At 41.7% G+C, this 27,829-nt stretch overlaps 1 protein-coding gene across 1 annotated transcript; it reads left to right on the top strand.

Moving 5' to 3' along the window:
• Positions 1-31: 31 nt before the first annotated feature.
• GPRIN2 (G protein regulated inducer of neurite outgrowth 2) lies at positions 32-26,917 on the top strand. The gene is made up of 2 exons (XM_059477376.1): positions 32-90; positions 25,111-26,917. The coding sequence occupies exons 1-2, from the start codon at positions 32-34 to the stop codon at positions 26,915-26,917; spliced, it is 1,866 nt and encodes a 621-aa protein (XP_059333359.1).
• Positions 26,918-27,829: the final 912 nt, after the last annotated feature.

Below are 27,829 nucleotides of genomic sequence, written 5' to 3'. Positions count from 1 at the left end.
CTGATTCAGCTCCTGTTCCAGTGAGCCCTGGATGGGACAGCATGTCCTGGAGGGGCAGATCCTACCCTGCCCAAGTTCCTGTGCCAGGAGGTAATGGCAAAGCTGATGAGCAGGGAGCTTTCATTTTGATTTTCTGCTCCACCGTGAAGTTCCCTGTTTCAGTCTTTCTGTGCTGAGTTCTTGCCACAGCTGGCAATCAGAATAAATACAGGACATGAAACACAACTATTCCCTCCTTTATCTCTGAGTGCAGCCTCCTTCTTAGCCTAAATCCCTGAACAGCTAAGAGTTTCCTGTTTTGTGGACTTAGATATTGTACTACAAATATTCAATATTTCTGGTGCATATTTTGTAACACATTTTTAGGTGTCAAACCTTGAGCTTTAAAAGACTACTTAAAAAATCTGTCACAAAACAATGTTCCAAAGTGTCTTACCTTAAAAACAGGGATGTCACAGTGCTCATTTGACACCTATCTAAGTAACAGCAAATAATTTATCATGTATTCATGTAATTCCCACTAGACTGGATGAAATTCAATATATGTATTTTTTAAGTTGGATGTCTTTGAAAAAAATCGGAATTTACTTGACATATAAACCTTTTTATCCACTTCTGATTTACAATTAATTTGATTGCATGTAATTACTTAAAGCTGTGTATAGGAGCATCACTTGATAAAGGACAGAGAAGTATTTAAGGAAGATATAGCTGTAGGATCACAAGCATCAACAGGTCTTTAGAAAGGTAAGTAATTGTAGCATAATTTTACACTGAAGTCTAACTCCTACTATTATTTATTAATAACCTTAAAGCTTCAACAGATCCTATTCAATAAAAGGGTTTTAATTTATTTTTTTTAATCCCATTTTGCAGCCATAGAATGATCTTCAAGTCCATCCATGTCAAGTGAAATATGTTCAAGTTCTTCTGCCTTCACTTCCACTCCCTTGTGTTTGGGAATTTTGACTTTCATGTTAGTGGTACCTTCATCTGTAATTGCATCTAGAAAGAGGTAAACTTTTTTTTTTCCCCAATTAAATGTGATCTAATGTTATTGAGACCAGTGAATTATTCAGGAACAATAGATTGAGATCTGCAGGGAGTATTGATGGGCACCCTGACTACAACAAATAGATTACATTGAAAAGTATAATTGCAAATGGCAGAAATAATGAGTACTTAGAATTTCTATAGTGCCTTTCATTTCCAGGCAACCATTGGCTGGTTTCTATACCAGCATTAATTACTGCTAGTTAGCCATCACAAACCTTTTTGAAATAATACTTATTGTTATCCTAATTTTATAGATTGTTTAATAACTGGAGTTCCTCCAGATCTAGACTTGTGTAACTAAGATAAGAATTTCTCCCACAATCTGCTGTTGGCCTTGGTCTGACACCTAGTTCTTGGCATTAGCAGGCTATGGATAATTTATAGTTTCAGAAAGGAATATGTGAAAGAAAGATCTACTCTCTTAGAAAATCCCCCTTGGATCCATTCTGGGAGTCATTTGTTAGCTTCCTTTCCAAAGAAAAGATGAGAATGGGAGAGGAAATGCAGCCAGAAGGGAACCAGTCTTCCACAATTGTTTTCTCTCAGCTTGGCTGCTGATGGTAGTCACTGTCAAGCAGACTGCAATCCAGAACAGCTCTCCCAGTAAAGTTACAGGTGGAAAATGGGCATAGAGACAGGGCAACATGGACAGCAAGAAAAAAATCTTCAGAAGATGCCATGTTTGCTACTTCTAGATGGGCATGAGGAAAGACAGCAAAAGGAGAGAGGGGGAAAGAGCATTAACCTAGGCATAGGGTTTGGATTCCTGCTTGGGCATTTCATCTTGGCCCAGTAAATCTGACCCTGCAGCTAACCTTGGCATTCTTCAGGGAGAGGCAGGCAGAATGCTCTCAGTGGAGCTGCAAAAATCTTCCACGGTTCCATCAGTTTCCTCATGGCCCAGAGCTCAGCAGAGCCTTGGCCACATAAAAACTGTTACAGCTTTCCCAGAGCTGTGTGTGACAGGTTTTTTTCCCATGCTTTGATAATCTTGCTTTGCTAGGTATTTGAAATCCTTGCCTTGACAGACACAAATATTTTAGTGCCTTCTTACAAAACTTTCTAGCACTGTTACAGAATACCTACTGATATGAAAGCATCTGTAGGTAAAGTCTGCATGCCAGCACTTCTACAGGATTTAGAATGTTTCTCTTTTTTTTACCTTTTCCTTTTAGTAAGCTTTAGCTGTTGGTGTTGCCTAATAAGAAAATTTACACAGACTATAGCACCACCTCCTGTCCAAAGCTGGGCTTTGGTGCAAATAATAGAGCAAAGCAAAAGTTCTTTAAAGGTGACTTTGTTTTAAATGTATGAAGCAAAATGGAAAAATATGAACTTTAATTCCTTTCTAATGACTTTTCTGTGTTTTCTAATAGGAGTTTCAGGTTTGCTTTTACTAGAATGTGTTCTTATGATTGCAAGGGTTTTTTTGTAATGTAAATTGCATTAAGAAAGTTAGCTGGCTGTTGATGTTTTAAGAAAATATGAATACAAAATGTTCCTTTAAAAATTACTTTGTTAATAAACTCCAAGTTCAGAGATAATATGCACAAGTAGACACTTCCACAGAGAAAACTACTTGTGTAGCTCTGGCTTGCGTGGTTTTAAAGATTTTTGGGGGCAATATCTGACTTTTTGTTCCAGTTTTGTACACTTCCCAGCCTTGATAAGAGTAATCTAAACTCCAAAACTTTGGCAGGACCTTGCAAGATTGTATGTGTACACATGAAAAATGAGCTGTTCACACAGCTGTAGTGAACAACAGAAGTTGCTCTAAGGCAAGACTGGTGTTTATTTTAGACTGTTTTTCCTAAGCCTCATTCTCTGAGTGAGGGATAATGAATTTAAGCCAGACATAATGTGAATTAGACAAATGGGGAGGGATTGCTGAGCAGGCAGGTGAATCTGTAGACACTAATCCATCTTAAGATTTGCAGGGAAGCGCAAAATCGTGTATGTGGCATAGCAATCACAGCTTGTGTAATACAGCCCTAGCTGGTACAGCCTTAGGGGATGCAAACTTTTAACTGAGAGCAAAAGGTGATGTTTCTTTTTGGAAGCATTTACATCTGGAATCAGATACTGAAAGCTGTAGATCTGTGTGCTCTAATTTAAAGGTGTTTCTGTAGTGCACATAAAACTGCTGTCTGTATAGCAGCAACAGATTTATAGTTGTCATCCCATACATTTTCATGTTTAAAAAGAATTAAGGGTTGCTCAAAATCCTGGGAAAGACTGCAGGGAGATCTTGAGGGTCAAAGATGTAAGAATAAAAAATTGAAATGCTGATTGTAGGCAAAAAAGAGTAAACCTTCCATATAATGCAGTGGTTCTTTGACGTGGGTGGGCGATGCCTTTGTCCTTGCGCGGTGGCCAGGAGGGGGCCAGCGGGCGCCGACCTGGGACTGTCCCTGCTGGGTTTCCTTGGCAAGGGTCCCACAGGGCAGTGCTGGAACCTCCCTGGGACCCAGCTCCTGGCTCTGCCTGAGCAAACGCTTCAGTGTGACAGGAACCCGCTGGGCCACCATCCCACCTGCAAAGGAATTTACTAGAAAGAGCCGCTCTGCCCATTCTTACACTGCTTTTGTGAAGAGTAACGAGGAATGCCTGGTCCATTTACAGAGCATTTATCTAGTACTGGTAGTGTCCAGCATGCATCAAAAATACATGATGATGTCTCCTAAATACACCCAACGCCATAGGGTTTGGCTCCAAATATTTTTGATTCCAGTTGATGTCAATCAGGTTTGGTCTGTGTAGAAATCCTCGATACAAAGGGTTAGAAATTAAATCAGGTGTAGGGTACTTGACAGGTATCATGAGAGCAACAGTGCAGCAGCTGTGTGAACTATTCCAGTGGCAACAAAAAACCCAAAAACCCTAGGCAAAAAAAAAAGAACTAAAAATACCCCTAGGCAAAACAACAACAACAAAAAACAAACCAAAAACCAAAACAAAACAATCCCCCCCCCAAAAAAAACCAAAACAACAACCAACCAAACATAAAAACCTCACAACTCAAAAAACTCAAAACAACAACCAACCAAACATAAAAACCTCACAACTCAAAAAACTCAAAAAGGGTTGATCTGACTCCAGTCCTTTCAAAAATCTGTATTAGAGCCTAGGCAGAAAGGGATAAAATAAGCTGATGTGGGCATGTTTTGTGTGGTAATCACTAGAGTTGTGACTGCTGCAGAAGGAATTCTGCACACTGTTCCTGTGGTCAGCTCTTCACTTAAAATAGATGTGAGAATGTTCTAGGAAATACAAGAAATATGAGAAGGATGAAAATAAATCTTTCAAGCTAGGAAGAATAAGTGTCACTGACACAGATATTGTTGCCTTGTTTTACTTAGGAAAAAAAAAGTCTAAATGCTAGAAAGTAGTAATTTTTCTCTGTAGGAGCTAAGCAAACAATTGCTGTGCCTTTCCCAGCTCAAATGGTACATGCTGTGGCTGGAAATGCTAACCTGAAGGACACCTGCACATCACAGGTGAGCTTATTACATGACTTCATTGGTATGCATGGAGAAGTACACAGGTTTTGAGAAATTTAACTGATACCTTTTTTCCTATTGCCTACATAATTTTTCCTCAAAGAGAATGAACAAGATCTCTGACAACCTGTTTATTGGGCAACATGGGTTGAAGGATGGGAGAGAGTTAAAGGAGATTTTCTTTAGATTCCTGAGACCTATGAGTCAGTATGTCCATGAGCAAAGGTTACATAAACTAATAGATTAGAACAAGAATTAGTTGCATAAACACTATTACTGCATTTCAATCTGTCACAGAGTCAAGCCTGCAGATTATTGCAGGCAGAGCTAGCCTGGGGCTTACACTCCAAATTGCTGGAGTGCCTCTGACACTGGATACATTTGAAATAGCATTGTTCTCTTGCTGTGGGGCTGCTCTGAAATCTAGGGCTTAGCGCAGCAAGCCTTATTTAATATATAGTGGGGTTGCTCTCAGCTCCTCTCTAATTTGGGATGTCACTCTGGTGTATTGGTTGTACAATAATTCAGTTTCATTTAACCAAGGATCATTGTGCCTCTTAGGTGACTGGTTCTCTACGGGAAGCCCCAGATCCAGACCCTCTTCAAATTTCCCCCCAACTTTCCTAAGTCCCTCTTCCTTCCATGATATTCTCTCCTGAGAATATCCTGGATGAAGTCAGGGAGACCAGGATAAGCAACTCCTGCTGCTTGGGGAAGAAATGAGGATGGATATGTTACCCAGGCCTGTTGTCCAGGGAAAGGGAGTCTGGATCAGGAATTCTGAGTGGACTGGAGCTGATTCACAGGCCATGAGACATTAGGATGGCTGTGGTCAGAGTTGTTTGGGAATATTGCAGGTCACGTGTGCAAACAAAGCCTTTCTTGGAGCTGCAGTGCTGTGTTTTTTCAAAGTGCACGAGGGCAAATTATGCTCCCAGGCTGCAGAACTTTCCTCTTGTGTAGTGTTTTCATTTGCACTTTCTCCAGCTTCTTGCTGATCCCATTTCATCATTTTACATGTGGGAATTGAGGCATCAGAGTTGAAGTCTTTATTTGTTAACTCCCACTGAGTAAAGTAAACTCTCTGCACAGCAGGCTTTGTTCATAGCCCTCAGCCCTGGGCACCAGTTAACATCTAGAACAGACTTTCATGCTTTGTTGCTCAAAGACCAAGTAATTTTTTTTAATGACACTATTTGCAGAAGTAAACCAAGGACACTTTAGTATTTACATGAATGTAGTTTTGCAAAAAATAGTTGGATTCAAACTTGCAAGAGTGTTCTGGTGGGCAAGTGACATAAGGAGAGAATTGGTGGTGACTTCTCAAAGTGTGGTGTTCTGTAGTGGGATTTTTTTCTGGAAGCAAGCCCTGGAAGCCCTGCCTGCTTATGTGGTCCTGGCTTCCCTCCTTTTCAGTTGAGAGTACAGAACAGATGGAAGACTAGCAATCAAATGCAGGGTGAAGAGATGTGATTAAATTATCAAAAGGCCAAAGCCCTTATTGCATGAAAGGCAGCTTAAAGCTACCCCAAAACTGGCTTGAAGGGTTGTTTTTTTGGTGCAATTATTTATTGCTTTCTGCTAATGGATATTAAAGAAGTGTAGGGAAGACATTCCAGTGGCTGTGCATAGGAGGAAATGACAGCTGGGAGAAGCAGAGCAGCAGAGTGTCCATGTGATAGTCCCCTGATTTAAGAGGAGATGTAAGGTTTTGTGCAATATCTTCTTTGGCTTATTGCAAAATATGCTTTGAAAAGGGAGCTTGTTTTCATTCTCCATAAGCTACTGTTCTATTTGTTTGATAACCAAACTAAAAATAGTGCTTTGTAGAGATTTGCTAAGTCTTTGACGTACATTGTTTGTTATCAGTGGGCTGCCTCACTAACTGCCAAGGTAAAATAAAGGCAAGATAACTGGCCTGCTTTGTTGAGAAAGCTGCTCTTATATCCAAGATGAAAAAGAAAGGAGATGACAGAGCTCAAAACCACCAGCTAACACAGGTCTAAAAATTCTGACAGCTTTCAAAAAGATTAATTCTTCAAAGAAGAGAAGTGCATCTATGTTGCTCCTTGAAAAAAGTCATGTCAGTAGTGTTACAGCATTATTCCCAATGAAGATAAATGTAGGTGACCTGGCAGTTTTCATGGAGACTTTATGAGATAAACCCACACAAATCATCTTCCTTTTCAGAGAAAAATAAAATTGCAGAATAGAGGCTTATTCAGAGACCGTGCCTGCTATAATTGGGATGTCTAACCAGCAGTTGTCTTCTCCTAGATACAAGAAGCAGAACTTGTCATGATGCTTGCTGGACAGAAACACTCTATATATTGTTTATATTTACACCCAAAACTCTATATAGAGTGTTTATAAACAAATTAGGTTGACAGATATGTTAGAAATGTGGCACATAGCCTCGTGGAATGATGTTTGTGGTGATTAATTGGGGTGTGCTGGAAAGTTTGAAGTTAATGTGATATCACTTACCTGACAGAATTGCTTTCTTTATAGAACTCTGTTAGAAATAACCCTGCTGCTTATGTCAAATGGAAGGTGATGCTCAGTTTCATGTTTTTAAACAATCTCAGTGCATTTCAGTTGCCTTGAGTGTGTGTGGGAACACTTGCTATATGCTAGCTCCTACACCTGACTGGAATTATTTTGGGTGTCTCAATATAAGCAAAAACTGAAAACTAGCACTGCATACAGAATGCCAATTTCAATAAGGGAAAAGTAGTATACAGAATGGCGAGCTTCTGACTGGTTATAGGCATAGAAAAAGTTAAATTTGCCCATGGTGCATTAGTTATTGTCTTGAAGGCTCTCCCAGACTGTGCTAAGGGGCTGTTATTCTTCAGAAACACTCAAAAATACTTTACAATGGAGAAATCCAAAACCTGATCCAAATTGGCTGTGGCAGATGACATTCAGGCAAATGAGCAGTGTTACCCACAAGACAGCATATTGTTCCTGGAGGGCTGCCTTATTGTTGAAGACTAGAATATATCCCAGAAATGCATTAAGATAAAATCTGCCTGGTGGAAGGTGCAGTTTCACTGGCTTAAGTGGCTGTGAATCAACAGACAACAAATATCAGCCTTGCAGGGTTTCCATGCAGAGCCTCCAGACAGAGATGTAAACAAATTTCAGTGTTTGTGGGCACTCCAACCTGCCCCACAAAGAGCAGCAGAGCTGGGCAGGGTCAGGGCTGATGGAGGAGTTCAGAAGGCACAGTCTGGGTGGGTTCAGGTCACACACCTGGCAGGACAAAGTTGCTCTAAATGACAGCAGACCAGGCAGTGCAGGAAAATACTGTGGGTTATAAATGGGAAGGAGTGAGAAAAGGGCTTCAGTACCTGGTTTTAGGAGACACCAAGCAATCAGCATGGTTTTCCTACCCCATTTCCTCTTCTGAAGAGGAGTAGATGGCCAAAGTGCCAGTGGATTTTAGGTTAGATAAAGGGCTTTTGGGTTAGGACTGGACTTCTCCTCTCTTGAATGTAGAAGCCCTGGTTGCCTGGACGGAGAGTGACAAAAGCTGGCCTGCAGGTCCAAAGCTCTGCCTAGGTGGTGCCCTTCAGCAGGCAAGCAGAGCTCACTGCCTCTCCTCACACCAGGTGACTCAAAGTCAGGGGGCTGGTGGCTTGCTTTCATATGACCCTCAAACACCCAAATCAGTAAACAGTAATTTTGAAAGCTTTCTTCCATGGCTGGGCATAGGACTTTAATTTCATTAAATTATACATATTCTCAAATTATACATATCTAAGCCCTGGGTGGAGTTCTCAGGAAAACATGAATGCTAGTCAGGCTGAGCCACAGTGGCAGAACTGTTCTGAAATTGTTCTCTTGAAAAATAATGCTATCCTTCTCCTCAAAAGAAATTCTTCAGCATTGTCTGGATTTTGCCCAATGGATCTGTAGGCTACTGTTTTCTCAGGTTCCTTTAACTATCAACTTTCTTAAAGAAAGATACAAGAATGAATTCTCCAGATCTGAATTTGAGGCAGTTTTACACCTTTTCTCATCAAATGTAGAATGAGAAAGCTGTATGCCAATTGCATTGTGGATGCTCAGATTTGTGACCTGTTGAAGTAAAAGTTGGTCACCAATATCTTCCAGTAAGCACATTTTGATGCTTTCAATGAAAGTAGTCAACCTTGCTGGACAGAGAAGATCTGGGACAAGAAAGCCCTGCAAATCCATTCTGTAAAGGGTTTAGGGGAAAAGCTAAGTGCTGTACTGTCCTCTCATTTTATCTTTTCTATGTTCTTGGGATGTCATTTGGGCAACCTGGCACTCGTTTGGAAGATGCCTTGGAGTGGAAGGGTCGTACTGAGTTGTTCCATGGCTGGCCACTGGCACTGGAAGAATGCTGGAGTAGCTACAGGTGCCAGAGGTGTGTCTCACCATGTCAGCCAAAGGTCTTTTGCTGGAATAAAAGAGGAAGATGTAGAGCTGCCCTCTCCCTGCAGCACCACTGCAGTCCCACACCATGGGATGGTAAGAGTCACTGGCCATGATCCTGGGCCAGCAGGAATGCTGTGAGGAGGTGCTAGAAGGAGCAGGTTCAAGGAACTTCTGTTTCCAGCCTGGCAGGAAGAATGTCAAGGTCAGCACAAGAGCTGCAAGTGCCTGCTCTGCTTCAGTGCTGTGACACATGGCAGGTACAATAATGCAGCCAGAAAGCTGCTGCTGACCCGTGCATGGCTCTCAACCCCCCAAATGCTTGCTGACCTGCAGCCCAAGGGTGGGATTGCTCAGTGACTCTGTGGGATGTGCATCTTGGGAACAAAGCCTGGCGGCACACAGGAAATTACTGGGTTTGAGCCCATTCTGAAGTCTCAGGGAGCAACTGAACATTCCTAAAAGCACTGGGGAGGGGCGTTGATCCCCCTGTCTCAGCTGAGCTAGGCCTGATAGGAGGGTATTGATAAAGGCTTAGGAGCAAACTGAAAACTGCTGGAAGTGGTTTACAGAAATTTTTAACTGCTTCCTGAACAAAAAGAAAGAGGACTTGAAAGGGTTCTCTTCTGATGTTTTGGCATCCTTCTCTTTGTTCTATTAGAGATCCAACCACCCTCCCTTGTGTCAAGTTCTAAATGGAGGGAATATGCCAGAAAGGAATAAAAGCAGCTCACAATGTGGAAACTTGGAGTGATCTTTGGGGAAGGACTGAGTGTAGCCCCTCATAAAGGTGAGCAAAAGAGGAAATTCTATACAAGAATGGGCCACTGTGGTTGGGGACGAGACTCCTCTGGTCACATCTGTCCTTGATGTTCCCTGGTGCACCACAGGTCACAGCTGGCAGCTTGGGGGCTGTGTGCCTGTCTCCTCAAGGCAGGACATTCCTGTTGGGTGAGGATGGGGTGGGGGATACTCAAAGGCAGCACCCCCAGGACCCTGCCTGTGTCAGGCTGAGGGTGAGGACACAGTGCTGCATGGAGGGCAGGCTGGGATCCCCTGAGGGCTGCAGCACTGCAGGGGTGGGGATGGCCACGCTCTGTGGGCACCTGTGAGCCCAGAAATGGCTGTGCCAGCTGTGGGAGAGGGGATGGCACAAGCGAGAGCCTTGTGGGAGGGCAGCCTCAGCTGCGAGCTCCTCGATGTGTGTGTTGGCACAAGCTCCTTGGAAGTCACTTTGGTTCAACTAAGATGTGTATAAGTAAATGGAAACAGGTTCTGGAAAATGGCTTGCAGTAGAAAATGGTTTCTAAATTGTGTCTTGTTTGGCACAATCTAGATAATTATCTGTAGGGTACTGCTCTTTCCATTTCTCCCTGCTCAGCACAATCAATCTCACTCTTTGCAGTCCATGGGTGCATCCTTGTTCCCAGTCTGTGCCCAGAGGATGGATGCATTCTGGGCTTGTTTTCTTCCTAATTGTTCCACATTATCAGAAGCAATGGGTGCTTCCTACTGGTGATTTCACCTTTATATGAAGGTTGATATTGAACCCATACCAGGATGCCTTGGCCCAGGAGTTAGCTCCTTTGTATACCTTTTAAAATTTTCCTTTAACCCTTACAATTTTATTCCTCCCCCTCTGCTCCTCCTCTTCCTGCCCCTGTGTGCCTCCCCTCCCCGTGCTTCCCCGGCGGCATTGCCAGCTCTGCACAGGCCCAGTTTCTCTAATCAGATGAAGCTGCAGGATTATCTCTCTCCCTCCCTCCCTCCTAGGCTCCATTTTATTTCCTCTCCAGCCAAGGGGGGAGCCACGTCGAGGCAGAGGGAACCCCATCTCCCAATCTCCTGCCTTGGATGCTCTCTGACAATCCCACCTCCTTCCCTTCTCATATGCTCACCTTAGTGTCAACAGCATCAGGCGGATCAAGGAGACGAAATCTGAACTCCTTGGGCTTTTGTTCTCCTCAGATTTCTGAGCATTTGTTTTTAAATGCCCTCCAAGTAACTTGTGCAGGGGAGCTGGATGTGCAGTCTCTGAGTGGGGGGAAGGTAAGGACCACAGCAGTTTTCTGTCTCCTGTGAGGACACCGAGCCCTCTCCGCTTTGCCAGGAGAGCAACAAAGCAGATGAGGGGAAGGGAAGGGAGAGGAGCTGCACAGAGCCAGAGCCAGGCTTCTGTAAGTGCTGTCTTGGCAGCAGGGGGTTGATAGCTGCACGGAAAATCCCAGGAAATGGTAGCTTTTTCTGAAATGATGGGGACTATGACTCTCAGCTTTAATTGAATTTAATGTAGTTCTGTAGAAGGTGGGTTTTTTGTGCTGATGTCTTTCACTTTCATGTGTATGTGTTTGTCTTGTAATTATTTCCAGACTATACATATCACTGTTTCTTTGGGGGAGAAAAACCTCATAAGCTTGTTCATCTTATTCCTCTGCACATCTGTGACTTTATGAAGATGCTTTTTGATTATCTCTTGTGTGCATGTTAGTGTTTGAATACTAAAAATAAGAGAAAAGTGTAAATTTTATTGCTTTAAATTTCTGCCTTTTAGTACTAATGTGCCAGAGAATCATCTACCTTACTGCTTTCCACCATGTGTACCATGTGTTTTTTAAATTCCTAGGAGTATCCAACACTAGAAAAATCTGAGGAATATTTCAGTGCTTTCTGCAGCTCAGCTTTGTTTTGCACTTTACCTTCCTAGATAAATGGTCAATTGCTATTTAAAATGGCAAGTGAAATTTTTCTCTTAAATCAAAATATGTTTTTCCCTAAGTCACAAATTTGATTTGCTTTGGCTTTTTATTGTCAGTAGATTAATATTTTATATCGGAATCCTTAGAAGTAGAAGACTGTTTTCTGTATATGTTGTGATTAAAAGCAAGAGTCTGTGCTGATGCACTCCTGGATTTTAGGGGAAGAGGGAAAAGGGAGGGGGGAGCAAGCAGTTATTTCCATTTAGAGAACTCTAAGCATGAAAGGTGATGGGAAAGAAAAGATAAATAGATTTTGCAAGATGTTGATCTCAGACATAAGTGAGATGGACCTTATATAGTTCAAAATCTGCCTCTCTTCCATTGACTCATGTTTCTAAGTAATAATCTCATACAAAATACAAAAGTATCAGTGGTTTTCCTGCCCCAAGAGATTGATGAAAGCTTGCAGATGGTTGTTTGCATGTTTTAGTGCATATTTGAAAGTTTGCAGGACATCAGCTGTAGTAAGATCTGAGTTTAGAGACCTCTGCATGGAGTCTCTGTGCAAAACAATTAGGTTTGGAGAAGTTTTCATTCAGGAGGGTGGATTAGATGAGGGCTTTGTGTTTTCATGCCATGTCTTGGTTACTCCATAAACACTTCTCCACTTATTAGGTTTTGTTGATTTTTATTGTCCAGACATTTTATCTTAACTGTACTCCAGGGAAAGCTGGAATTGCAATTTAGTTTATCTGACAGTTATTTTGGGCTGCTTAAACAAGAGCAGTAAATTGTATATGGCCTTGTAGTGTCAGAGTTAGTTTATAATACAAAATGTGATATATTTCCATCAGATAACCATGTCAAGTCCACATTTTTCCTTCCACAGTAAAGTATGCATATTTAAACTGCACTTGAAAAATAAGAATATATGAGGGAGGGTAAAACAGAGGAAAATTGTTATTGAGCATCACTGGACTTCAAAAGTTTGATTTTCTTTCTCTTAGGGCGATGACAAAGGGTAAATTGGAGGTAGCTTTTAACAACTGCAGATGAGCAGAGGTATTTGCTTGTACCAGTGAGGTGCTGTTACACCTGACTGCAGGCAGGTTATTCCTGAGCAGAACAGCAACCAAATCCTGTTTCTTCTCCAGTGGACTCTTCTGGAGGTTAGAGAGACTAAATTGCTCATTCCTTAGCTCTGGAGTTCATGTTTTTAGATGAGGATGGAGTGTGCTTCACTCTGGTCCCTTGTATTTGAATATTGCAAGCTGTTACACATTTTGCAGGAGAATGCAACCTAGGAATGATGCTTTCCAAGGCTAGGGGCTTGAAAGATACCCGTTAATGGTATTTGTTGTGCAAGTATTTTTTTCCAATTAATCAGGGAAAAAAAAAATCTTATTTTTGTTATCATACCAATATTTTTTGTTAAGCAAGTATCTTTGACAGGTGTGTGTGATATTTCATTGCTTCCAGTCTCAAACCATTTTGGCCCAAGAGCAACAGTCCAGCAGGAGTCATAGGCTGCAGGTGATGTTGCACTTTACTTTCCTGGACAGCCTTGAACTCTGTTGTTTTTTTTTTCTTAAATCAATTTCCATGGCCATGGGTCACACCATAGGAACTGCAGGCACTGGCCTTTTAGTTAATTCTTGCAGCTTCCTTGTCCAGAAATAAGAGGTTTTTAACTGGTGTAAACAGTAAAGCTGTATGCATACACAGTATCTCTCTGGGATATTAAGATTCTGGAAGATGTAAATTAAACAAACTTTGAATAGCCTTTTTTATTTTTTTTTTTCTGTTGGGGCTGGGGGCAGTATTTCAGTTGTGTGAGAGATCTTTTCTGTAAAAGCAAAATGAAAATAAATGTTGGAGTACAGTGGTCAGGATTATCTGCATGAGGGATACAATGAGAAGGCAGTGAACTGAAAGATACTGCTGAGCTTTTCTCTGGTTAAGGTAATTTGATGCAATATTGCCTATGGATGCCTTGTCACAATTGAATTAATCTATAGCTGTGCAGCTTGTAGTCAATCTGTATGTTAAGAATTCTCCTTTAGGACTATTCTCTGATTGCTTAGGAGATTGTTGGGAAGAAGATGGCCTCTTCCATTTAGAAAAGCTGTCAAAATTCTGAGAAATTATCTTTAGTAACAGGAACCACAAAAAAATCACTTTGGGGCTGCTGAGGTAGATGCACTCAGAGCATGGGAATTGGGTTAGGCCAACTAAATGAAGTTGACATCAGCCAGGCCTTTCCTAGATTGGTGTGTGGGCATTAAGCATGTGAGTTATAGCCAAGCATCATTCTGCACCAAAAAAAGCTTCAAAAGAAAGTTCACCTTTAAACTGACTTGTCCCTGTGTGGGGAAGTTCCTGCAAAATGATGGCTTGACCTGTGCCCAGTGTGGATTTCATACAAAGCACAGAAAGGAGCAGGAGTCTTTCTCCATCTGCAGAATATTTGCTAATTAAGCTTTAGCAAGGGCACACCTGAGTGTGCAAATGAAGGTTAATGGGATTGAGCAGTTGTAAGACCTTCATTTGACTTGCAGAGCTTTACCCCAGTCACCAGTGCAGGAGACTGACAGAGACCAGTTCATCTGAGCTGAAGTGAAAGATCCAACTCCTTTCTAGCTCAAGCTAGGCAAACCTGCTGTGGAAATTGGAGAGATGATGAATGCACAAAGCCACCCTAGCTCTCATAAACTGAATTTTTTTTTTTAAAGAATCTTCTGGGAAAGTTCGGTGTTTATGACTGAGCAGGGTAGATCAGTGCTTCTTGAAACATCTAGGAAAAACATACATCTTGTTATAGCAGTTTTATTTGGTTCTCAATGGCCTCTAAACTGTGAAAGGGAGGAGTGATTTTGTTGATTTAGTACCAACAGAGGTGCTAATGGATTGGGAAGAAACTTTTGGAGTTACTGCCTCTTTCCTATAGATCACCTTTGTGCTTCCTCTCAAAAGTCATTCCTGTCTCAGTAAAAGGTACTCAGGTTTCAGTAAAATGTTCAGATTCCTCTAATCAATTAAAAGTGGTTCAGTAATGCAAAATGACTGCACATTTCAGCTTCTCGGGTTGAGAAGGTACATGACATTCATTGGCACTGATGGATAAAAGCACCTATTTATGAAAAGAATAAAAAAAAGTCATTTTTGAAGGGACCTTGTGAATTCATCTATTCCAGTCTCCTGTTCAAAGCAGAGACAGCTGTGAGGTCAGAGCAGGTTTCTTAGGGTTCTGTGTGAGTCTTGAATTTGCTTTGAAAAGCAAAGTATTCCTGTAGCAGAGCCTTTATTCTTTATAATCAGTATCTTGTTGCTAGCAGTTAGCAGCAGATGCCTGAGGAGTTATTCTCTAGTTGTCCATGGCACACAGGTGGGATCTTCATAGACCTGAATGATGGCAGGAACTGAATTGTCTTGTGGTTCTTGATTTGTTTCAAATTTATACCTGAAAACTTTGTGATTCTGTCATTATTACATGTTAATAAGGAAGTGGAGACTTCTGCAGCTTGGTTTATGATTGAGATTAACCAAGAGAAGGGGAAATTTGTTTGTTTATACAGAGTAGGGTATAAACATTAGTTCTAGAGGAACTCCTTCACATACTTGGATTTGACAAAGTATTTGCAAACTTTATTCTGCTGCTTTGGGCTGTTACTTGGGTTTTTTCTCCTTGCAGTCTCTGGTATCAAGACTTGGGAGGCAGGGGCTCTCTTCTAACCAAGCTCTAATGTTTTTCTTCTCTCAGTCTTGAGAGAGTAGGGAAGTGCTCCCTTTCATCCCTTTCACATGTTCTCTGAAAACTATAGATAATAGTTCCCCCACATGGGTCTGATTTGACCACAGATGAATTGGGACAGTTTCTTTTCAGAGAGACAGAAACTGCACTTTGACATAATGTTTTTTATGACAAAACACCAAGTTTGAAATGAAAACTTCCTCTTGCCATATTCCTTGTTTAAATAGTTTCAAAGCTACCGCATACTATAATGGCACCTTTAATTGCTATGAAACATGATTAGCTTGTCCCCTTTTTAGTTATTTTCAATACTCAGCCCCGTGGATAGAGGTTGCCAGCTCTTTTCCAGCCTAAGGATATATAAAAGCTTGCAGTGTGAACTGAAGGCATAAATTAGTCACAGAATCTCTTGTTCATGAGAAATTCACCCTAGTAAATAAAAGCCTACAAGTGCCTGTAGCACTGCAAGACAACATGATCTGCAGTTGTGACAACTCTGCTTAGAAAGTTTAATGAAGCTGCTTATAATAATTAATCATTGCTACTTAACATACCATGCAAATACAATATACCTGTTGTCAACATGCATATTGTATAGAGGGTTTATACATACAACACCTAATCTGAGAAACTCTGCTGGGTTTGAGTATTTGAAATCCTTGAGGTTGCTTGTGCTCATGGTGCTGGAAAGTTTCAGGAGATGCTTTAAACTTATGCTTCTGAAGCACAGATAGTGTCTGACCTTTACTAGTAAGTTGAGTTTTCTCTAAGTGCAACAAGAATTTCCTGTAGAGATGCACTATTTATTTCTTCCAATCCAAATATTACAAAAGAAGGGCCAGAATACATTATCTTCAGCATCTTATATTTAATATCTTTTATTCTAGGATTTGAGAGTGTTCTGCAATCATGAATTAAGCCTTTAAATACCTACATCAGGGCCTTCTGCATCTAATCTGTGAGTCACAGATGAGTAAACTGAGTCACAAAGGGAATGACTTGCTGAAGGTCATACACTATGTCAGTGAGCACAGACAGAATTAGAAAGCAATTGTTTCCTCTTTCTAATTACTGAGCAATTTGTTTTTAAGTTCTGGAAGTCAGTTTTCCATCAGTCCACAATGTCAAAGTCAGTCTTTTCTCTGCCACCACTGAGCAGCTTCTAGAGGTAGATGGATTGTGGTTTTGCATTCTTTTTTTCTCCAAGGTTTTCCATACAGTTCATAAATGCTCTTATTTAAATAAAGAATTGAAGGGGATTTTGTGGCCCTTGAATTGTGTTCAGTCACAGGGGAAAACAGGGGAACAAGCAATAAGGCAAATTTCTAGGTTTTGCTAGGTAAGTAGCCAGGTTTTTCTAGGTAGGAAAGAGATTCAGCTATCACATGTGGAAGAATAATGAGCCTTCTTTAATTATTTTGGTGAAGCATCCTTCAATCTAATTGTGTAAATCTATTGTCTTTATCCTGATGGAGATGTTTGGAGACCTTTGTTTATATCACCATTATTGCTGTTTGATGCTGCTGTAGGAATTGCCATCCTTCAATTAAGGATGATATGTGAACATGAAAAGCTGCTGTGCTTCTGGCTGTGTTTGTATATTCAGAATTCTTAAGGCAGATTTGAGCTTCCTTTGTCTGCCACTGCAGCTGCTTTGTAAAGCTTTTATCTCTGTTGGCACAACACTGAGGCAAGGCAGTGAGCTTTATGGGGAGGCTGGGCATGTTAGACAGGCTCAGCTCTGTGCTTTTCTGCCTCCTTGAAGGCAGCACAGAGCACGCACACAGACTGTGCACCCTCTGACACGGGCTGGGACGCAGCTTTAGCTGTCACAGGTGTGTTCACCTGGCAGGAAGGTGTCCCACTGCCCTCACACAGAAGTGCAGTGCCATCAAAGCTGGCATGTCCATAGGGCAGGGGGGATAAGATGAGTTTGTGCCTTCCCTCTAACTGTCACTGCTAAGCTTTCAAAAAACAGCAAAAATTATTACTTGAATATTTGCTACTAAAACACATGAATTTGCAAGTAGATAAATCACTTAGCCAGTTTGGGTGGAGTTTGATGGATGTGCAAACTGCTGGCCTCTTGTGCAGGTTGTACTGGTATCCAGCTGTACTCTGAGATTGGAAGGAGCTGTAAGCATGCTTCTGGCTTTCTGTATGATTTTTAAGTTCATGCTGCTGCCCAGGCAGCTGTGATTCACACATTGGCAGGCTTGGGCCTCTGACAGGCAGCGGCTTACTGAGCAAAGCTGTGGCCATGAGTTTCTGCAGAGTTCCAGGTCAGTGGGGTTGCTTTGAAGCTGGTCTGCTCAGGCCTGAAGAGAGGGTACAAAAGTGGAGCTCTGAAGAGCATGAGTTGTTCAACTCCAGACCAATTCTGTCTCCTCCAAGCTGGAACACATGAAGGAATAGGATTTGATCCCCTGCTGTGAAGAGGAAAAGGCTCACTAGTGTCTGTCTCTGAAATAAATCCAAATGTGGCTAGGCCACTGCATATTTTCTACATTAAAGATGAATTCTTAAAGAAACTATCAAATTTTGTTGTCACAGGACTTCTGCAGTACCAGTGGATATCAGTAGCCATGAATTCTTAGCAGCATAATCCTGGCAGCTGAATTAACAGTTTCATTTTGCCTAATTCTGTTCTGCTTAAGCCAGAAAGACAATTATATTAATATACCACTTCTTTAGGCATGCACTATTCACTGGAAGCATGATTCTAGGTCAATGTTGCCTGCTGTCGTTATATTTGATTTTTTTTAAGCCCCAGCTGGTGAAAACAGCTGATTACATGACCACATCATCATATTTAATTTGTAATTAAAGTTTTAAGTCTTCTAACTGAAGAGATGAGCTTTAAAGCAGTGAGCTGTCAGACAGCAAAAGTGAGCATCAAAACATGACTAATCAATATCTCTCTTGGGTATATTGTAGGGTAGTTTGTATGCTGAGGCAGATCTCCACGTGGAGATATAGTGGGAGTAATGTTTTGCTCATAAATTTCTGCTAAAAAAAGATTAAGTCCAAGAGATTTTTGAAGTTGTTTCTGGGATAGATGATTAAATTAAAAAGCTGGCAAAGAAGATGCCACATGTTGCAGTACTAAATCATGTGGTGATGTCAGGACAATGTCCCAACACATGCCTCCCTTGTGACAGAGTGCTTCTCTCTCTGATTTTCCAGTAATACATTTACAGCCCTGTGAATTGTCCCTCCTGGGAATTCAACTGAAGGTGTCACTGAAGTTGTCTCCTTTGGTTCATCCCTATCAGGCTCCTCTCTCGCGGCACTTTCATTTTAGTCTTTTTCATCTTTAGAATTCAGAGTTGTCAGCTCTGCTCAGGCTGTGCTGGGGCTGAGGCTGTCCCTGCTCCTTAAAAGAGAATGCTGACCTTCCTGCATGGCTCTTCCAAGCTGCTGGGGTAACTGTGGGCACTGTGGCCTTGTTGTTCCACACTGAGGTGAATGCATGGGTAAATGTTAGAATCTGTTCATTTTCTGATGTGGTAACTCATTTGTTATCTCCTGCTGAGGCCACTGGCAAGAACCAGGGCACCCATGGCACCCTCAGTGTTTGGGGAAGAGATCTCTGCTGTGCCTCAGGAAGGAGAGAGCTGAGGTTCATTAACACTCAGGGTAAAGGGGGCTCTTCTCTCTGAGTCTTGTCACAGTCACTGCAGAGATACCTGCCCAGTGTGCTCAGCGCAGGGTGGGCAAAAGACACAAGTGTTTCAGGAAAGCCTGGCAGCCAAAGCAGTAATTAGCAGAACCTAATGAGGCTGTGACCAGTGGCCTTGTGAGGGCAGCAGGCACAAGGGCTCTGCTGTGGCAGTGCTGGGCACTGAGGGGCACAGCTCTCCTGCTCTCATGTTTTCCAGCCTGCCAAGTGCACTCCCCCTCCTCCCTGTAAGTTATGATCCCAGTGCCATGGCCCCAGTGTCCCCAGTGCCTCTTGCAGTGCAGAACTGGAAACAACCCCATCCCTTTGCATGCAGTGTGCACTTGTCTGTTGTGTTTGTCTCTTGGTATCTCTGGATGCCCAAGCCAGCCTGTCCTGTAGATCTGGATGATACTTGGAAATACTTAGGATGATAGAAAATATTTACAAAAGGGCATTAGCAGATTAAACTGAACAAGACATGGTTTGTTTATAATGCTATTCCGAAATGGAAAGCCTACAGAAAGATGATGGATTAAAGGTTAAGTGATTGGGGTCTCAACCTGAGTCTTTATTAATCTAGCTGACAGAATTTAGAGATTGTTTTTTTTGTATTGACAGAATTTAGAGAAATTTTTATGTTCTCTGACAAGTGATATTTTTTCCCCTACTGTAACTCCTCTGTTTATTCCTTTCACTTACACCTCACCAAAATAAAATAACAATTAAAAACAGCAACAACAAAACTCCTAATCCCAGACACTTGAATCTCTAAGCTTTTTACCATGGTTAATCCTGTTTTGCCAATGCCTCTTGAGTGGTTTGAGTCCCCCCCAGTGTAAATGTTAGTGATTACTGTTAATGAACTATTTCCTTCAGTAGTAGTAGTTAGGGAGAGGCCATCAGATCTCATAATGCTATCATGCCAATCTTTGTCTAAAGCAAAACAGATCTTTCTTATCTTGTGCAAGCAGTTTTCCATGTGAGCAAGCAAGGACAATTTTTAGACATAAGCACACTCTAATTTTTTACTTTGATGGTATAAGTTTCTTAAAATTAGTACAGCTCTAAAAGAAATGAGTATCATATTAGATGATGTTCCTTTTTATGTTATTTTACCACATGAAGCATGTATCTTAGAAGTTTAGTCATGGATTGCAGTAAGGAAGCCACATTGCTTGTAAAATACCAGGCCTGAAGAGAACCCAGAGTGAATATACTGAATTGCTTCTGGTACCTGAGGGAGCTTGGCTGTTTGTTTGGGCAGAAATGCAGCTTTTCCTCAATGTGCTCTCTTGTGCCCCAGGCAGGGGTCAGCAGTGTTTATGGCTAAGTGACTGCTGGCCCTTAGGGTGTAATTAAAGTTACATCATTTTAGCCATAAACTGCTCTTCATTTCAAATTTATAAATTTTTAATTTCTAATTTATTTATGGTGTTCATAATAAGATTAAATAAAGGTAAGAACCTGTATCTAGCAGCTTTCTATTGAAGTATATTCCTTAAGTTAATTTAAATGACACTATTCTTCTTGTATAAAATATAATTGTGTTTGTCTTGGAGTTTGGTGTTACAGAAATTCTGTGCTTGCTTTGTGCAGCTGATTATTGCACAGCAGGGCCAGAATGATGCAAATGATGGAGCAAATTCAGGATAAAGACCTTGCAACCCTCTAACACTTCTCAGAGGTTGTCTTCTCTGAAAGGGCTAGTCCTGCCATGGAGGGTCCTGCTCAGCATCCAAAAATAAATCATCATCCAAAAATGTGGTATGGGTCAGATTGTTCAGCTTTTCCAAATTCCACATTTGCATATTAGTGCTCTCAGCCCTGAAACTGGCTTGGATTTTATGACTTATTTTGCAGTCAGATGCTGTTTTTGAAAGCATAAAATTAAGAAAAAAATTTTTTTCTTGTATGATCAGCCAAGTGAAGATGGGTGAAACAGCTGCAGTCATTATTACAAATCTTCTTGACTTGTGGGTTGACCATCAGAGTTATATAAAGAAAAAATAACTGTGCAAGATTTAGAGAAGTGCCTGGCATTGCATGCATATTTCTAGTAAATGGTATTACATTTCTCTGACTCTTCCCAAATTCTGCAGCTAACTTGTGTTGTTCAGCATGTCAGGTGATTCTCACTGCCTCACTGTTGACTTCCTATAGTAACAAAGTACTAAATGAGGGTTCTTAAAAAAGAGGGAAAAGGACTTTTTCATGGGCAGATAGGACAAGGGGAAACAGTTTCAAACTAAAAGATGAGAGCGCTGTCAAAATTTCAATTAAAGTACATGTGTGGAGTACAAAAATACCAAAGGATTTTAGAATCATAATTAATTTACAGTGAATGTCTTTCAATTGATAACATACATTGTATTTAATATTTTGAGACTAAATTTACTGGTGCATTAAATAGGTCAAAACTTTAATCATAAGTCATAGCAAAATACACATTTGTTGCTTTAAAGTAGTTCAGTGGAATTAGTGAAAGCAGCCTAGATCCCCTCATAAGCTATCTGAAGCTAAGCCAAAAATAGTGGATGTTAATTCCATTTCTATCCTAATCCTTTCTCTGCTTGTCTAACAATTTTCTATATATTCATAGCAGAGTATCTGCCTCAAAAATTCATACTTTGTTATTTGTGTATTCAGGTGTGAATTTCCTTTGCAATTTTAAAACAAAATCTTTCAGACAGACTCAGAACTTAAAGTAGATACTTTTGAGTAAAATTCCTTTTCTATAAGTTATATTTTTACATTTAAAAAATGAAAGTTAAACCAAGCACTCTGCTCTGCCCAGGACACACAGAATAAGTTGGTTTGGGTGCCTGTGTACCCACAAAATCAGTGTTCTTCTATCCATGTTTCATGTGGGTAATCCATTCCTGATTAGCTGATTCACAAAATACAAAGGAGTTGCATGGCTGTGTCATTGAAGATGTTCCATGTTTTGGGTTGGATTTTTGAAAGGTTTGGCACCTCATTCTCTGAACATGACCCACCCCTTGCTGGCAGAGGTGTGGGAAGGCCCATCCATCCAGACCCTTCTGCTTCCCAGCCTTTCTCAGAAGCCACGGGCTGGACCCTGGGCCCAGAGGGAGCTCTGGCACCCTGGGAGGTGTGTGTGCAGTGCTGGGCCTCTTCTCAGGGGGTTTTGTGCACCCTGAGCAATCAGTGCCAGCAGTGCACATGTGAAATGCAGAGTTTGGGAAGGCCCAAGGCCAAAGGAGAATTATTACAATTATGCTAGCATGGAACACTGCTCTGTCTGAGCAACAATGTTCAGATGTTGTTGGGAGTAGCTGGTTAGAATATTCTACATGTACATGTGTAATATGTGCCACATTGGCCTATGTTCAGTCATGATTTCACCTGCAGTGGGGCAAAAATAAATTTATTCCGAGTTTTCTTTGGAGGTTTCCTTGCCAGCATCACCCTGGCCGTTGCTTTCAGTGATGTTTGGTCTCTTTCATCCATCTGAATGTGTTGGGTGTGAGGTGACAAATCAGTTATCACTTCTTCCACTTACAGAGGCTTCTGCAGCAATGCCCATTGCTACATAAAGAAAGCAAAGAGAGCCTTGATTTCTGTGTACATGTAGGTATTTGAGTGCTGTAAACTTTGTAAGAGAGCCCTTCAAGCTTCCTACAGCCTTGTATCGTTTGTAACAGGATATGTTTGAGGCTTCCTTTCATCTGAGTCTCAATATTTGTGTCTGAGGATTGCCGTTAGTAAGTGTTGTTTCATCCAGGTGTGTGTGAGAGCCTTTGCAGGTGTTATCTTTTAAAGAGATTAAATGTAAGGTTTTCACCTTGTAGGCAGCTATTGCTCTGGTGTTTAATCCTCTTGACTCCTTTGAACCCTGTGCAGACTATACTCATGTGCAGAAGTGACTGCAGGAGAGGTAACAAATATGAAGAATGGGAATTCACCTTTTTTCTGTCCACAGTCCAAATTGGAGCAACCCTGTGCTAGAGGATATTGCTGCTGGTCACAAGTCCCTGATACACAACCCTCAATGAGAATTTTTGTAAGAATGTGATTGCAAATATTAATATTTTTTAATGTTGTCATGCTCTATTTAATTCATGATGGAAAACAGCCAACACCAGTGGATTTCAGGTGATGGGAAAATTGCAGTCTGTTAGCTTGCCAACATTTACAATGGAAATGGAATTAATTACAAGCTCTGATATATGCCTGGATCAGCTGTAGAGCTCTTGGTTGGCAGAGGGAGCAAAAGGCATGTTCTTATCTGTTAACACTGGTATGTGACTCTTGGAGCCTGGTATGGGACTCTTGGAGCCTGTCAATATCACTTTAAAAGGATCACATCTGAGGGTGCTGAATGTGAGCCCTTGCAGCCACTGTGTCCTTGATGGTAGGAGTGAACTTCCCTGTGACATTTGCAGCGTGCTTTTGTTCACCATGGGTATGTACCTTTCCTGTTCCACACATTCATTTTTATTTTAGTGATACAGTGCACAGGAAATTATGCAGGTTTCTGTCCGAGACCTGCTAAGGAGGTAGAGTGCATAGAGTATATCTGAGGAAAAGTTGTCTAAAATGAGAAATTCTGGCTTTCACTCTACATCTGCACAACAAACTTGGCCTGGAAGCAATGCACAAATACTCTGGATATTTCTGTTCAACACAGTGAGTTCTTGTGGAAAAGACATATATGTATTTGTGTGAGTAGATATAGATATATATAAGAATATTAAAATACCTTTAGTTGTACAAATGTTGAAACACCTCTGTGACACCAAGGCAATATGTGTAGTCAATCAGTGGAAGATCTGATTCAATCAGAAAAAATGGATCTCTAAATCTGGTGAGATTCAAAATCTTCAATCACAACTCCCCTCAGATGTAGAACTGCTAACATAAATGTTAATAATGTCTAGGGTACTGCTCCCTGGTAGAAACAAGGGTTTGCTAAAAATAGAAATGACTGAGTGCACTATAAAAAAGGACAGAATATCTGCAAGGCTTTGGCTAAAGATTTTCTTGTTTCATTTTTACCCTGCCTCTGGTGTCATGAGTGCACACCTTCCACAGCCAGCGTGGACTTGTGGATTTGCAAAGGTGAGCAGCCTGAGAGCCCAGAGCATGCACCCTTAACAGAGGCAGTGCTGAAGTGCAGATCCTCCTTACAGAGAGAGGGGAATTTCACCTCCAGCCCTTCACTGGGTCCCTCTTTGCAGCCAGCTCCTGTGGTGCCAGAGGTGAGCACAAGCTGGAGTGCTGCCCAGCACTGTTTGTTCTGGGAACACTGGCAGTGACCCCTCACTGGCTTGGTAGAGGTCATTTCCTTGGGTTTTATGTCATCTCTGTCACAGGGGGTCAGAACAACTTTGTCCATACCTACTGTACTCTTGTGTGGGCTCAGGGAAAACAGTGGACTGAAACAGTGATCTTCTTGTGACATGAAATATCAGAAAGCTTGTTAGGAAAGGTGTGGGGAAAAGGAGAACTTGTTCGGTTGTTGCAGCTTCAAGGTTTAAAAGCTCCATCAGTGACTGGATCACTTCTGAAATTATGATGTCAAGAGACTAAAAGCTAAACTTGTTGTTGTTGTTTTGATGATACAATTAATATCATTGGCTTAATGGCCACTGTGGTGAAAAGCTATCTGGTTGTAAAATACTTCTGTCTTTGCCTAAGTTACATGACATCTCTGGATGTCCCAAAAATGGCTCCAGTGATTTAGGGGAGATGATACTTGGTAGTGTTGAGATAGTTATTGTTAAAAGATAGAAACCAAGGAGGATTTTTTTTTCCTTTTGTGTTTTATGAATTGGAAAAAACCTCACCAGAATTTTAAAAAAAATCTAATTTAGAGAAAAACTCTTTGGAGAAAGCAAAAATGGAAACTGACTGGTCTGAGTACACTTAGACTAGAGTACTGTGTATTTTAGAAAGTACTTGTGAATTGTGGAAGGCAAGAAGCCCAAGCAGAAGGTCAGTAGAGATTATAGTTTCCAGTACATTTATTTCCTACTTAAATTGTGTCCTTTTCTTTTCCACCACTTCTTGCAGGTCTCTGTTTTTTGCCATGTCATCTGACAGCCACCAGCTCCACACCCATTGCTACCAGGACTCACTAAGTTCTACTTGTCACTGTCTCTTGAATGTCAACAGTCACCCCCTGTCCAAGAGCTCCTCAAATCTGACCTGTATTGGGCACTCAAGGAGTTTTGAGGAAAGGCAAAACAAGCAGGAGCTGAAGAAAAGCCATAGTAGCACCATCTGCCATGTCCTGGAAAACAGGAGTGATGCAAGGAGTGTGCAGAGTCCTGAATGGTCCTCCTCACAGCCTGGGATGGTGGGACTTGGATCAGAGGTCCAAACCATAAATGACCAGTCAGCCAATGACCATTCAGAGGGAAGAACTAAGAACACAAACCATGTTCTTGTCACTGAACAATCCTCAGCATCCTGGGGAGTGGGGGACACTAAGATGTGTGTGAAGAGCAGCACTGCTGAGAATGTTTCTTCAGCCTGCTTTGTTCACCAGCAAGGCATGTGTAAAATGGAAGAATCAGGAATTGCCCTTCAGAGAAGCCACTCAGACCTAACCTGCAGCTGCAAACAGCAGACTCATGTGACTCACACAGAAACCAGTGCTACTCACTCCAGCCTCAGCTCTTCTGGCTGCAGGCATGGTCCACCAGAGGCTAGGATGTCTTTCCAAACTCAGAGATATGGATCAGAAACAAATCAAAATGCATCTCACTATCAAAACCTTGTGACTCATCTTCCAGTCCTACCTAGGGACCAACAGGTACCCACAAATACCTTTGACAGTGGCAGTATTCCACGTAACACCACTGTTTACACAGATCCTGGCACGTTTCAAGCTACTGTTCTAGGACCCCACATGCCTGGAAATGGTTTCCCAAACAGGACAACGTTCAGTCAAGCCCCTGGGATTATTCATGGTGGTCTGACTCATGGTAGTATTCCAAACACTGCCTACTCCCCCATGGTGATGACAGTTCACAACAATTCAGCAGGGCCCTGCAGTCTGAGGCAGGACACCTTGAAGGCAGACGCCACCATCCCAGCCTATTGCCACTCCTTGCCCATCCCATCCATCCAGCTCATCCCACGGTTAGTGTGCTCTGTCAGTGAGACAGGAAAAGAGCAGGCAGCACCTGGCTACTTCCATTCCTTTTCTGCTTCTGACATTCTGACATACCCTAAGCTGGTGTCTTCAGTGAGTGAATCGGGCCTGGATGCCAAGAAAATCCTGAAGTGCTGTAATGTTCCTGAAGAACAACTGCAACCTGCTCCACAGGAGAGAGCTCCTCCAGAAGCCAAGGCTGCCCAGGTTGCTCTGAGCAGCCAGCAGGGTGCAGACATGGCAGTGACAACTAAGGATATGTGGACTATGACCTCTATGAATGACATAACCAAGGGCCTGAAACCGGCTCTGGAGCGCAGAGATGCCGAGGTACAAACTCTTCCAACCATGGAATGCAAATCGGTGGCAACGAGCCCAGCAGCTGCAGCAGAAGGTCACTCACACGTGTTCCCAGAGGTGAACCTGGAGCAGGGCTTGGAGGCCCCCAAATCTCCAGTTCGTGAAGTGAGATGGGATGATGAAGGAATGACGTGGGAAGTGTATGGGGCCTCTGTGGACCCAGAAGTCCTCGGGGTGGCCATTCAAAAACATCTTGAGTTTCAAATAGAACAGTTCCAGACAGTGCCTGCTGAGGCAGCTGAGAAATGTAATGAGGAGCCGCCCCCTGAAAAAGCTGGGAAAAAAAGGCCTTTCAGGACAATGATGCATTCCCTGAGATATCCGAGCTGTTGTGCTCGCTCCAGTACTGCAGTGGAGTGAGCACAGCTGCAGGCCGTAGGAAAGCTGTGCTGCTTTTATTTGTACAGAAATGCTGACTCTTAAGTGTGAGCACAGTAGATGTGAACAGCCCCCACCAGGATGAGTGGGGAAAGTTCAGTGATCATCAAATACATGTTAAAGCAAGGAGAAGTCCATGGCTGGACCATCTCACAGAAAACATAAGATTATACTTAAATAATGCCATCCAAATGCTCTTGACTGTATTTAATGTAGCACTGTTTCCTTCTACATTAGTTTTAAACTGTATTGTAAGGAATGGAACTTCTTTTTTAATTATACATATTTTTGAGATAATTATGACTTTTTTCTGTATTTTAATAATTTAGGGTTAGAAAAAATGCTTTAATCAAAGTTCTTAGCTTTAAATCACATTCCCTTAAATTGTTTTGGCAGCTGTTTCGCTGTTAATTTAATAATCCTGACTATAAACTCGCTTTAACCGTAGACAAAATAACAAACTTGTGTAATGATCTATGACAAAGAATTGTAATTTTTTTCTACATAACTGTGAAGTAATTTCAGTGTTGCTAGTCTGAACTCTTCCCTTAGCAAGCTCATGTACAGTTGGAGGACACTCCATCAACTTTCCAATTAGTTTGTAGTTATGATGAGTTACACTCTAAACATCCAGAACTCATGTTTACCAGGTGGTTGACACAAATGTACAGTGTTACCAAAGATGGCTGGTGTAATGTGAATTACTGAGTGCTTGTTTTAGAGACCTGAAACAGAAGCTGTTCAGATTAGTCTGCGGCACCACCATACCCCACAACTCACGAGCAGTTTTGGTTTGCTTCCATTAAAAGTAATTTCCAGTGAGTTCTCTTTATGTGCATGTATCCTGAGCAGTGCTTGTTTGGCTCTTGCATAAGCCCAGGGGACAGTTTCCAT

The sequence above is a fragment of the Ammospiza nelsoni genome, chromosome 8 (genome assembly GCF_027579445.1).
Source record: "Ammospiza nelsoni isolate bAmmNel1 chromosome 8, bAmmNel1.pri, whole genome shotgun sequence".
Lineage (NCBI taxonomy): Eukaryota > Metazoa > Chordata > Aves > Passeriformes > Passerellidae > Ammospiza > Ammospiza nelsoni.
The sequence above is the reverse complement of the archived record's forward strand: the minus strand, read 5'-3'. Positions and strand labels throughout refer to the sequence as shown.

Coding starts and splice junctions, on each gene's coding strand:
- GPRIN2 (XM_059477376.1), top strand. CDS start 32: ATGGGACAGCATGTCCTGGAGGGGCAGATCCTACCCTGCCCAAGTTCC. Junction 91..25,110: donor CCAAGTTCCTGTGCCAGGAG/GTAATGGCAAAG, acceptor CACTTCTTGCAG/GTCTCTGTTTTTTGCCATGT.